We start from the raw sequence: 13,714 nt of genomic DNA, 5'->3' as shown, positions 1-13,714 counted from the left end.
GAACGCAGAGAGATTAGGTGACGTGTTTACAAATCAGGAGACAAAGATTAGGAAGACACTTGCGTTGAGGCAATTTGAACCATGTTCAGATATTGAGCCTCGTCTTTACAGCCAACATTACTAGTATATATATATATATAAAGTTGTTGACCTGCTATTGGCGCCCCACTATGTAACACACAAGGCTTGTTGTTAATTATAACATGTTTCGGAACAGGCACAGATGAAACTAAGGGCCTGACAAGGGCTAAGGGGAGAAAGGGAAGGAGAGGGGAGAAAGCGAGGTAAGATTTCCGTCCCGCTCGGGGCCAAGCTGGATTACAGTAATCTCATTTCACTCTCTGAGACATGTAGACCCGGAGGAATAGAGCGATAAAACAACATCCTCCACCATCCGGCTGCCATGTGGGACCCATGTATGCCAAACACAAGGGAGGGAATAGCGTACAAACGTGTGCATCTGTGACTGAAAGCTGTGATGTTTCTGTCATGTCAGTGTGTGTGTGTGTGTGTTTAGCCGTATGGACCGAGGCTGGCGCAGAGAGCGGCGTGAGGGGAGCGTACTGCGAGGTTTCCACGCAGTACGCTCGGTCTGGCAGCGAGCGTACTGCGAGGTTTCCACGCAGTACGCTCGGTCTGGCAGCGAGCGGCATCAATTACCATCGAAGTGCAAAACCAGCAGACTGCTCATATTTTAGAGGACCGAGCGGCTTTCTTTATTTGTACATCCCCAGGCTTCACTGTCCAGAAACGGATGGCGGACAACCAGGAGATGGTTTTCATACAGATCCCACAAATGGAATCCTGCAGCGTAAATACAACCCTTTGAAAGACGCCGTGCAAGAAAAGCTGCACATTCTGCAGTCGTTAGTTTTTAATTGAAGCCTGAAGAAGAGACACGGCTGTTTTTTCTGCAGACGCTCCATGTGATGAAGAAACCCCGGCGGCAGATTAACAGCTTAGATCTTCACTACCGCTACGTGCGGCGAGTCAGTCCATCCGGCTAGACTGTGACTCACACCGCGGGCCCCATGTGTAGTCCGCATGGGACGCAGCATGGGTTAAAGCTGTTTACAACGCAAAAACACATGTTGAAGTGGCTGAAACACACACACACACAGTTTTAATGCCAGTGAGGGACGGGATGACAGTGACACTTTCACAGTGACATAAATCCTACATTTTCCAGTAACACGGTATAGGAGAGAGGAAGGCAAAAAAAGGGATTGGAAAAGCAGGACAGAAGGAGTGAAGGCAGCAGGACGTCGCTTAGAGAGAGACGGTAAAAAAGGTCCACTTTAATAGACTTAAACAGACCACAGAGCTTCCACCGGCCTGTAACTTAACCCAGAACAACAGCAACTGCCATAATTAGCCGGAACCACAATGAAAGATGGCAGGATGCACTCAGGAAATAAAGTAAGCAGAGCAGAGGGTTGCGTTTGAGGAGGCGACGGTGTGTGAGCAAGTCGTACGTCAGGGTTGACGATTCGGTGTGTCGACAAGGCCAGCTGTCAGTTCAGTGTGTCATGCAGTAAGCTGGGGTTAAGACCCAAACTCTGGAGCACAGCCAGACTCTCTGACTACACTGTATCTAGTGTGTGTGTGTGTGTTACATGGCTCTTTCTCACAATGCAAAAATGTAGGCGATAGAACTAACAGCATTTGAGTCTAACAAACAAACCGGCAGAACCTCCGGACCACTACGCAGTCACCGTCACCATGGCAACCTATTACAGGTGGGAACACACCGCTGATTGAGGTTAGCTGTTTAAACCTCCCCCCCACCTTTCAATTCTTTTTGTCCTTCCAATTAAAACCACATGTGTAGTTTGGCGTCCACTTTTCAAAAAAAAAAAAATATTCCAAGAAAAACAAGTGTGTGTGTGTCTTTTGTTTTTACTGTATATAAAACCAATAAACAAGAATTGTGTCAAGCTGAACCGCCCGTTGGGGTGAATGGCGAGCACATATCAGACATTCAGGCGACGGGCTGCTTTTCACTGGCGCTTTAACCCTAAAACTCCCCGCTTTGTCCTAGGCCGGATGAATGAAATTAAACTATAGCGGCCCGGGACTACAAGTGAACCCCTTTACCCACCAAACAACACACACACACACACACACACACACACACACACACTGGAAGTGGGGCAATGCAGCCAAATTCAAATAGCGATTATGGGGGGCCTACAAAGAATGTCCCTCCGCCTCCTGGTACCCTTCCCCCCCAGCCCTGACACCCCTTCACCATTTCATTCATCCTTTTTTCCTGGGGCTTAGCGGAGGGGAAAACTGACACATTACCCAACTCTCTGCCCACTAGAACGAGAAATTGCTCTCAAAGACGCAACAGATATTGCAATATCACACGTCCAATACTTATACTTAAATCCTGAAAGCAGAAATATGAGAAGTAAAAAGACAACTGAATCACCCAGATTCTCGAGTGTCTCCAGCTGAAAGCCTGTTTGTGTGTCTGCGTGTGTGAGAGGATTTAGAGGTGAAAAGATGGTGAAGAGGGGGAGGGGGGGCAGTTGGAAGAAAAAAAAAAAAGAGCACGGGATGGGATGAAATGGAGGACAGGGTTTCTTTACACATGCCTACATATTTGATCTGTTGTCCTGGTGCTTATCCTGGATGCGTTTTATCTGCTGTAGCAGGACAACGCGTCACACATTGTATACGAGAAGGTGGACACCGTTCCAAGAACCGCCATCATCGGTTTGTTTGAGAGCTGCAGCAATGAGTGCATCCTTGCACACCTTTGTGCGCGCAGCCTCTCATGAGGCCAGGACCGGTCTAACTACATAATGTATTGGCCTCCAAACATCACTATGGTCCGAAACACCAGCCGAACACAGTGTTGGTTTGAGGGTAGAACCCGACAGACTGATTATCTCCTCTCAGCCCTAAACTATGAATGTGAGCATGTGTTCTGATTTGATTGCTTATTTGCAAAAACTCAATTTGAGGAACGCACTCTTCAGTTCAGGTCAAGACCAGGAGGTGAAAGAGAGGCAGCGGCCCAAGTCCTATGGAGGTGCAGTCCACGTCCACACACACACACACACAAAGCGTTGTCTGTTTCAGTCTCACTCACAACACCTCCTCTGCTTCCTTCTGTCCCACGCTCAAGTTCCTGCAGGTTTTTACATCGCTAAACACACGCTGTCAAGTCAAAGATGACAGCCAGCTGTTCCGTGCGGGTTATTGGCCGTAGGCTGGTGTGCTGGTCAAAGTTCAAAGCCACCGGGGGGGGGCTGCGTGAGCCAGGTGATGATCATTTAAATACACGCGTGCGCACGCGTTCTGGATGCTATAGTCGTCACCCTTCAGTATCTCAGATTCAAGAAGTCTGTTCAATACATTTCTGTCTAAAATAGCCATCCCAATATTTCAGAGAACGGAGCGCCATGGGAATCATGTGATGTAGAGCACTTCCTGCGAGCTGAGCTATTGATCCCGCCTAATGCTTTGCCATTAAAAAAAAAAAAAAGGTCCAAGGTCGGGACATTTCTGAGACGGGCGTCCAGCACTCAGGCATCAACGAGACCTCCCGCCCCTCCATCTGCTGCTCTGGTATGCAACAAATGGAACGTAGACTTAAAGGCACTGGGTTTTGTGCGTGTGTGTGTGTGTGTAGCGAGGGTGTGGCAGCGGGGTCAAAAGTCGCTGCGTTGGCATCAAATACCAGCAGAGAGATGGCCAGCTGCATTGTGTATATTTGCATACAGAGAGGCAAAGATTTGCCAACCGCTCTGCAGCTGTGTGTGTGTGTGTGTGTGTACGTGAACTCGTGTGAGGGAATCTCAGCGCTATTATCTGGCATTATAATCATGCTTTACCCGAGTCCCATCTGCCACTGCTGTGGGGTATCTGACTCACACACACACACAAAATGCAAAATAACAACTAGGTCAGACGACCAGCAGTGGCCTTCAACGTCTGTGTATCCGATGTTTGACCTCCCTGCTTGAATTAGTGTGGATCAGGAGGAAAATCGTCCAGACGAAACATTAAAATGTTACTGGTGCTCACACGAGTTCGACAACCAGCTGTGGATATTCCAGAGTCCTACCGACGAACCAGAGCGATGCCCCACACATCTTTGTGAAGGCCGAGAAGCTTAAAGTGACAGTAAAGCTCTTCCTCCACTCGGCGCGACGGTTAGGAACCCTTAACAATGGCGTCGGTCCTGACCCCGTCACTGGCAGCGAGCCCCGAGTTACTGAATAGACGGTGGCATCATCACCTCAGGGAAACAACCCACTACTGTCCCCATGTCTGCAGTCTGTGATGCCATCACAACACACAGCAACATCAACAATAAGGAGATAAAAAAATGGGCTTCCTCAGAGCACATGTAAGCCGTAAAAATAGCCTGTCATACAATGCAAAAGTAAAGGAAAGTGCAACCCACTTGGTGCGGGCATTTATATGGCTGTTTATTCTAAATCCTCTCAATCAATAATGTTTAGTATGGTAAGAAGTACTGTTGTAGAACAAATTAGCTTCCACTGGTTGTGGAAATGTCTAACTCCTGCATCAGAAATGTGCCTCCACCTTCCGTGCAGCGAGCACCGCGACCTCTGCCTGCTCAGTGGACTCTATGTTGATATTCTCGTGGGATTCAGCTGAACACGTGGGAGCTGTCGGGGGAAACTACAAAGCACATACATAAAAGCAGGTCCTCCTCCCTTCCTCTCGCACGACCAGTAGTGTATGAAAAAAAAGAAGAAGAAGAAGAAAAAAGCAAAGAAGCAGGCCTTTTTTTTTTAGCAGCCTGGGGCTACGGCGGTCATTACACCGCACAGAACAAAGAAGGACACGAAAACCGAGGAAGACTGAGAGGGAGGCAGCGAATGAGTAGGGAATCCAGGAGGTCTCTGTTTCTACTTGCCCTAAAAGAAACTTGCGGCTCCAGGAAAACACACCGACACTACTCTTTTACACAATGACGTCATGCACTAGAAGTAAGACTTTAGCCTCTTTAAAACGCTCAAAAAGTGGAAATTTTAAGTAAACCGATCTGGGCTTGTACGGTAATTTGATCCCAATAAGTTGATACCAAATTGTATCTGGGCTGAAGTTGAGCAAGTCATGATGAAAAGGTCAGGAGTCATCAACAGAAAGCGATCCCTCTCTTCAAAGCTCACATGTGCGGCCCGGGGGGGGGGGGGGGGGGGGGGATCTGATTTGGTGCCGCGACAGTGTCGCACGCCGCTTTGGCTCATTTCAAGTGAGAAGTGTGTATTGCGTTTACCTAAAAGACTAATAAACATAAAATGGTCATGGGAAGCAAAGGATGTTGAGGGAGTGAGACGAGGACTTTTCAATCATCCCCCCCAAACCCGTCCCACATTTGAGGTGGACATCAGGTCACGTTTCCACAGTGAGAAGTCACAGGAGCTGTATATTAGCCTGATAAACATGTTGCTCTCTTTAAAATCAACATCTTTGACTTGTTGCGTCCTACTATCATCCTGTCCCCCCACCCTCCCCCTCATGGATCATTAGAGTATGGGGGGGGGCCTGAGGAGCTCGTCACTTCAGGTTACGTAACCGTCTGACGGACACTAATGCCTTCGGCCGGGGGAAGAGTCTCTGCACAACGAGACTGACTCAACCTGTGAAACAAAGTCGGGTCACGTTCATTCATTCATTCATACAGCTTTCTGCTGCCCATTGGGGACGCCACCAGTGGTGTTGATGACTCGAGTGGGTCCAACACTTTGTCCCCTGTATAGATTGGGAGGGGGAGGGTGGGGGGGACGTTTTACAGATTGGAAAAAAGCAGTCACAGTGTGTCTTGTGATTGTAAAATGTGACTCAAAACCCAAAGGGGAGGCCGACAAGCTCCCGCGTCACACGGCCGAGGTTCAGTTTAGCTGTCCAGGAACTAAACTAACCTCACACTAAAACATTCAAGTCGGCGCACAACACGTACATAAATATATATTATTATATATATATGAAAGCACCTGCAGAATGCTCACATTGTCTGTCTCTCACTTATTTCACACAAAAGAAACCCGCTCCAACCACATCCACAGCGCAGTTCTTCCTCAAGACACTATTTACCTGTCATCATCTTCAGTTGCAGCCACAGCCTGGTGATATCGTGGCAGAGTTGAGACACCCGGGTTAGAGCCATTGTCTTGCAGGTACACGCGTGCCCCCGCACACGCAGTGGAACACACTCACACACACTTGCATATTCCGTCAGAGGACGTCGCGGCGGAAGTTCAGGCGGTCCATTCTGCCGCGGCAGAGGACTTCAGCTGCTTACTGAGCTGTCAGAGCACAGCGCAGCCCACACACACACACACACACACACACCTCCCCCTCCCCATCTGTACCAGCCAGCAAGGAGGAGTTTCACATGACCCGCCTCCAGTTTCGCATGTCTGTGTTTTCACTGCGAGGCATTGAGCCCTTTGCAGGGACAGTAGCGGCTATTAATACTCATTAGCATCCTTCTTACGCTTAATCTCCCTCCATTGTTAATGAATTAGATGAGTGCAACGATACATTTGTTTTGAACAAGGTGCTGTAAGAAACTGGTCTAAAAGCTGAGACCAAAAACGATCTTTCGGGCCAAAGTGAACCGGTTAGAAATCTGTTGTGTGTCCGTCTCTTTCTTTACATAATCTTCTTTCAGGGACAAAAAAGAGAAATCCAGAAAAATGTTAACAACTGTTTTAGTGAATGACAAACAAAAATCATCTTTGCTGTGCTCGTTTTGGTGAACGAGCCCAACTTAGAAGTGTCCAAGTGTCCAGAATCAAACCTACTTCTGAACGCGCCGAGCTGGCAGAGAGGTGAAATAAAAGCTCCAACTCAGGCTAATGTAGAATCAACATGAAGTTGATGCTGGAGGGAACGAAGGCCTCTTTCTCACGGACACAACACACACACACGCACGCACACACATAAGGCTGGTGAAGACAGCAGGGGGACCCAGTGTGCCACACACAGCGATGCAGCGAGGAGCTGGACCAGGTGAATAGACCCTTCAGGAAGTCACTTCACAAAACGCTGCAGCCCGAGCTCCTCGACACAAACAACCGAGACAGTAACTCCTCACATTTTACTTTCTCAGGACGCCCCTCAGGCCCCAAACCGTCGTCTCATCCAACTGTTTAACCTGCAAAGTTTGCGAAACTTTGACATTTAAAAACACACACAAGGTGTGGCTGTTTCTGTTAGTCTTTTCACTGTGGCGGGATAGCCTGGTTGGTGTGCTCTGGAATTAGTGCTTCACTCAAAATAAATAGATTGCAGTTTGCATAACGGATCACAAACCTCACGGCTCACAGATCAGGAGTCATGGTTCGGAACATTTTTTGGATCAGCAAAGACAGGGGGAGGAGTCAAATATAACTTTAAGTTGTTAAAGTTAAGTTAATAAGTTCACAACACTTCTGCTACTCCGTACTGAATAATTGATGAACAATTGTATGATTCCCTCTTTAACCATCTAGTTCCTGCCTACAGCAAGATATCAGTGAAAACCCTGCCTCCTGTCAGTCAATGCATGCAAAATCATATTGTTTTTAACGTACGGGTACAACATTAATTCAGGGACTATAAAAGGAACATCAGCAGTAAAACTACGATGAAAAAAAACTAAACAAATACTCGTGAACCCGCGGGGGTGGGGGGGCGTTTTACAGATAAAAAGCAGTCAGTGTGTCTTGTGCAGTCACAGTGTGTCTTGTGATTGTAAAATGTGACTGTAAAACCGCGGTTGGAGTTTGAGACACATGCAGGCGAAGAAGTGAGTTGCATTGTGGGATCGGTAGAAGCAGCATGTTCCCTTCACTACATGAATGTGCAACTTTATACTGTAACTTTATTACGTTCAGCTCTCATTATCAACCTGCTCTTCTTTTGACTTTACAAACATCATTGAATCATCATTGCTCTAGAATGGTGCAATAGAAATGTGTAACATATATAGATGCTTTGTAAACATGGACCAAATATGGGGGCACAGTGGCTGCAATTGAAGGAGGAGTGAGATTATGCAGGGGGAGGTGAAAAACAATTCTTGTCGGATTAAGTGTTTAAAGATTAAAGATGAATCGCTCCGTCTAGCCCGAGATAAGATTATCAATAAATGAAGGGATTCAACCGACGGGATTCAAAAAGCTCTGTTTATGACAACGGGGGTCGTCAGCGAGTTGTCGCAGGGTTATTTGACAAAGCAGCGCTGACTGTGTGTGTGTGTTTAAACACTGTCTGATTAAGATGATAAAGCACGTTGGCTGGGCGACAGGAAATGGCAAAGGCTCCATAATGGTTCATTTCCTGTCTCTGCTGACCTATGGTCCAGCGGCTCTGACAGCAGCCAGTTTCCCCCCCCGCACCACACACACGGGTGGCTGATTTACAGTCACACCCTGAACACTGCGCTCAATTTCTGGTACACTGCGAGTGTCAATAACCACCAGCCTCAAGGATTTACCACGACATCTGAAAAAATCAGCCAGACGATGACGGAGCCGCCCCTCGTTGGCAGGGCTTTGTTTTGTTCGACAACACACCATTTAACACACGCAAAGCCTCCAACTTCAACGTGACATGCACGTGTGTGTGTGTGTGTGTGTGTGTGTGTGTGTGTTCACGTGGGATGCGGAGCAGACTTCAGCATGCGTTTACGGGATGTAAACCAGACCGGTGTGTGTGTATTTGAGGGATGTGGTTCAGACTACAGCTAAAATAACTAGCAGCTTAATTATTTATTTGAGACCCCCCCCCCCCCCCCCCCCACATCGTAGTCTGGGTCGGCAAAGAAAAAAAGACAAACAAACACTTTTGAGCCCCTGGGCTGCAGGATCAAACGCTGCCGCACGGCCGGAACGTAGACACAGGAAGAGACCAATTGAGTGACACACAAGGCCCGAAACCAGCAGCAGAAGGAAAAGGTGTGAACGGGTGGACGACTCAAATCAAGGTCTTGACAACATGTCAGTCAGCAATCAACTGGGCACAGACCAGCTGTGACCTCCGAGAGACAGCAAGCACGGAGGTGAGGAGAAGTGTGAAATCAGAACGCTTCAAAGGGATTCAACGCAATCTGACTCTTCCTCAGTTACAGTAATCGTAATAAACTGTCTGACTGGGTCGGAGAAGGGAAAGTCGAACAATGGCCACAACGAGGTGCACGTCATACCGTTCACTGCTCAGGTGATGAGCTGGGATTTCATTTGAAAAATAATAAAATCAGACAGGGATGTCACGGGAAAGACAATCATGAGAAGATAGTGAAAGAGGAAGCTTCAGGCCACGATGGGGAAGACGAAGTCACGATGGATCATTCGGGGGAAACACCAGTGGAAGTCACAGCAGCTGACTCTAAACGAAACTTATCGTTGGCATTTTGGGAAAAATGATAATACGAGTTGAACAGCGAGGAGGAGAACGCTGCTCCCGTCTCTGTGACAGAGACGCTTCCACAACGGCTCTCGCTAAAAATACACACGTCCTCTCTAAATACAGACCAAAGCCAACAGGAAACAGGCTGTCAGTCTTCAAACATCTGTGGGACTACACCATCTCAGGCAGGCAGGTAGCTATTCACTCCACCTTTTATTGAACCTCCTTGAGTAAATAAGGATGTTGTACACTACCCCCACTGGGCAGAGTATGAACATAAGGTTGAGTGAGCAGCTGTCCATCGCTGGTTGCTGTTGACACTTGAGGATATAATAATCAAATCTTGTGGAAACGTCTTCCAAACAGGATGAATCGTCTGCGCCGTCGCTGACTTTGCAAGCAGGCGGGTTCCAAGGTCAAATCTAACAGCAGTTTGTTGCTCTTTGTGACGCAATGAATGCTTTTGCAGCCTTTTTATAAAAAGGAAACAAACATGGATTGTGTTGGACTTATCTGAAAGGTGTTGAAGTAACAGACACATCCAAAGATCTGAAATTATATTTGGGGCAAACAAATGAGAGATTATGCACATTACTTTAAAAAAATTAATAGATCTGTCTTGTACCAGTCCACGTTTCCATGCCAACACGCTCTCCTTCGCAAACACACCCCACGGTTAAAACTCACCGACCCCAAACTGACGCTGCAGCCGTTGACAGCACTGTGTGCATCTGTAGTAGCTCTCCATCTCCTCCAGAGAGATGCGTACGAACTGCTCTCCGGCATGTTCCTGCCCCCCCTTCATGGCGCTCCTGCCTCGCCCGATGTGGAAAGCGGAGGATCGGCCCGCCTCGTCCTGCTCTACTCACTTGTGTTTTTCAAACCCTCCCTGCGTGTCTCCCGTGCAAACACACACACACACACCTGTTAAAATTATGGAGCGATGACACCGCCCCCCGTTCCTCCGCCCCTCCCCTGGCACTGTGCAAAATCAACGTACCTTTATACTTAGCGTCTACGTACCGAGACACACCAAGAACACATGCTGATAAATATTCACTCGCACTGCATTTTGTTCCGTCCGTTGCCATAGAAACCACCAAAGACACACTCATGCAACCGTTATCCAAAATAAAACGCTATTATACAGTTTTTAAAAACAAGATAGTTGACGCTGAAGATAAAGAGTCGTATTGATATAAAAGGGTTCATACGGGTTTATAGCAATGGCACAACTACTGTTATTTTAAAACTACGCATTTCGCAGCTGTAACTCTCGGAATCATAGGCGGCAGCACGCGTAAAGTGAAGCGCATGCTGCAGGTCAGATGCCTTTACAACACATAGAGGGCCAATAAGTTTTCACAGAAAAGCTGCAGCACTAAATCATCCTCCCATAATGTCTACAAACAGATTGACCCTTGACCCGTCTGGTTACTGGCCAGTTGCTCATGTGGACAAGTATTGATAGCAGGAATTTTTACAAAAACAATTCTTTTTAAACAATAAAACATGCCCGGCGACCCCGAAATGACTCATTTACCGTATGGCTCAAAGGTTCCCCGGAAGGTAGAACAACAGAATGTCACATGGTGACGCTCACCCCGGCTGCTCGTCTGCGTGCGCTTGTGCTGCCGTTTCCTTTCTGCAGGTCGACAACAGAGGTTGGCCGGCATGATGAAGTACCGAACTGCTCGTTTTTTTATAAAATCAGTTTCCGTCTGTCCGCCGGTGAACCGGCGTGCCGAGACACAAAGGAGGGTTATAAATGAGCCAATCGCCAGGCGGGCAATCAGTTACAAAGGTCAAACGCCTCAGAGGGCTCCGTTCAAGGGCCAGGACGCCACGGAAAAAAAGACATCCAATGATGCATCCATTTAACACAGATAATGTCACCCAAACTACCAACGTTATACTGAGGGAATCAGCAGTGAACAAGTTCCTCACTTGCGTTTGAGGCGATGGGACATCCTGTTCCGTCCCCCACTTGTGTCTGAGGCGATGGGACATCCTGTTCCGTCCCCCACCGCCCCCCCGCCTCCGGTTTTAATAACGGACGCCGCGGACCAGGACGCTCTGTCACACTAACCTTTTGCGTGTCGGGTCAACAGGCCGATGGACACGGACAGATTGTGAAGCAGTCCACTCAACACCTCTTGACCCTCCTGAACCAACTCCAGAAGAGACATGGTCACATCCCTGCAGGCTGCGCACTGGGCCAGAGAGAGCGGGTTCCTCGAGCCGCCGGCCTCCTTCCTCCCATACCGACGACTGCGTTTGCTCTTGTGAATTCTAATTGTTTGTGTCGTTTCATGTCTGCTCTGTGTTTATCGCAGGAAGAGAGGGGCGGAGGGATGACATCATCCCCGCCGCAGCTAATTATACGCAATTAGCAAGTATGAATGTGGGATTTATTCCCACTTAAAAGCGCCTGAACTCAGTGTTTGGTGTCAAGAGTTAATGTGGTTTAGATTTCTTTTGCCAAACTATAAAATATTATCTCAACCAAAACTGCTACCAACTCACTTTGTCCTTTTTGAAGAAAGTGACTTTTCTTAATCGACACATGATCCCAGATGTCGTACAAGGCTAAATTTCAACAGCATGAATGATGCGGTTACACACTATTTAGTGTGACTTCAAACACGGGGGCCGCTATTAAAAAAGGTCTGAAAGCAGGGAACCGTCATCTGGGAAACAAAACAGTTTGACAACAGCTTTCGTGTTGCTTTTAATTGCTTCTGTAGCAGACAGAAGGAGCTTCTGTGCCATCCGGGAAGGCAAATCACATTATCTTTATTCCACCGAGTTCATCATCACACAATCGCATTCCCCAATTAAACTTCAAAAAGGTAATAAGTGGTGATGATTAGGCCTTTTTATGTTGAGTGGCATTATTCAATTTATCAATCAATAAAGGGCAAAAAGTTAAAAAAACCTGCGCCCTCCTTATCTGGATTGGCCGGAAAACTGACGCCAAAACTCAATTATTCTGACTTGTTCTTGGTAAAGCAGATTCCCCAAATGCGCTCTTGGAGAATCTGGGACGATTTACACAGGTCATATTACCTAATACTGTCCCAATACATGTATGTATGCAACCTGTCGCTCTCTGCCTGAAGAACGTTGATGCACAAGCTACGACTGGGCTTGAGGTGTGACCATCGTAGATCACCGTAATATCTGGAAGGTTTGGCAGCTTTAACTTGACCAAAAAAAGGAACCAACAGACTCATGAAACCAATGTGTCAATCATATTTTTATGTGGTATTTGGGTGCAAATGGCTGAGGAATATTGCCCATGTGTTAAAAGCTCAACTTGAATCTGCCATCCTCTTGACTTCTCCTTTTACTTGGAATCCTAACAGAGTCGTGGATTTCTGCCACACGTAGCATATGTCGTCCTGATCCGAGACGTGGTCTCTGCACGTGAGGCCACCATGATAACGGCCCACCCTTTAGTCACTCCATGATATTTTCTCACTGGGTTGAATTACACCTTGTAATGGCGGAACCTGCCTGACACCTCTGGTCAAATGCCACTTTCAAAACCAAACTTGCAGCACACAAGCAGGCCCCCACAGGATTATTGTCCTCTTCCATTAATTTCCACATATTGAACTCATCACACTCACACATATGGACCAACACACGAACATGCAACACAACTCAATCATTAATGAAATGGGACTATTGGCCCAACTTAAGCTACACTAAATTATTTAACTGTCTAAGATCGGTGAATGTGTGACCCGTCTTCTAGCACGAATGAGACAACCCGTCTGTGCGCATTTAGGGTGACAAACTGAAAGATACCCGCAGGGATCCCTACCACTGATGGTCGACGGCACCTCCAGCGTCTCCTCCAAGTTGTCCGGCACCGACGGCCTCCCTCCCATCGTGGCCCCCGGGACACCGAGGCTCAGCGGACTCTGCTCTTCAAGGTCACTTTGCGGTTCCTAGAAGACACCAAACGTCACTCAAACAGCCACGATATCCCAGAAAAGAAATACTGAATTGCGGTGACTCGAGTGAAAAGAACAGTGAAGGACTAGTGGGAGCAGAAAAGAGTGCGATGCGCTGTCCATTAAATTTGGTCAGCAGTGGAAAGAGAGAGAGGGAAAAAGGGAAACACACACGCACACGCGCAGGGTACTTTCCCTGTTTGCACAATACTAAACAAACTCCGTGCCTATAAAGCACCTTAAGGGTGTTACAAACATTACTGCCGATCATTTTTCCTTTCCTCTAAATTGTGAAAATGTGAACTTACTGTATAGTTATGACATTTTGCTGATATGTTCACATTGTTGAAAATACATTCATTTTT

At 47.3% G+C, this 13,714-nt stretch overlaps 1 protein-coding gene across 5 annotated transcripts in view; it reads right to left on the bottom strand.

Annotated features, from left to right (window-relative positions):
* Nucleotides 1-13,474, bottom strand: part of mcf2la (mcf.2 cell line derived transforming sequence-like a) — a 31,153-nt gene extending 17,679 nt beyond the window's left edge. For 3 of the 5 annotated variants that reach the window (XM_062561410.1, XM_062561413.1, XM_037464747.2), the window contains exon 1: nt 6,085-6,314. In XM_062561410.1, the coding sequence (XP_062417394.1) occupies nt 6,085-6,157 (73 nt within the window). In that variant the 5' untranslated portion in view covers nt 6,158-6,314. Of the gene's footprint in view, nt 1-6,084; nt 6,315-13,216 lie in introns of those variants that run through there. The other 2 variants (XM_062561411.1, XM_062561412.1) reach the window with 2 other exon arrangements.
* Between the last annotated feature and the right edge of the window lie 240 nt (nt 13,475-13,714).

This window comes from Pungitius pungitius, chromosome 3 (assembly GCF_949316345.1).
Source record: "Pungitius pungitius chromosome 3, fPunPun2.1, whole genome shotgun sequence".
NCBI classification, from domain to species: domain Eukaryota; kingdom Metazoa; phylum Chordata; class Actinopteri; order Perciformes; family Gasterosteidae; genus Pungitius; species Pungitius pungitius.
Note: the sequence above shows the minus strand (reverse complement) of the source record. Positions and strands in the feature narration are given on the sequence as shown.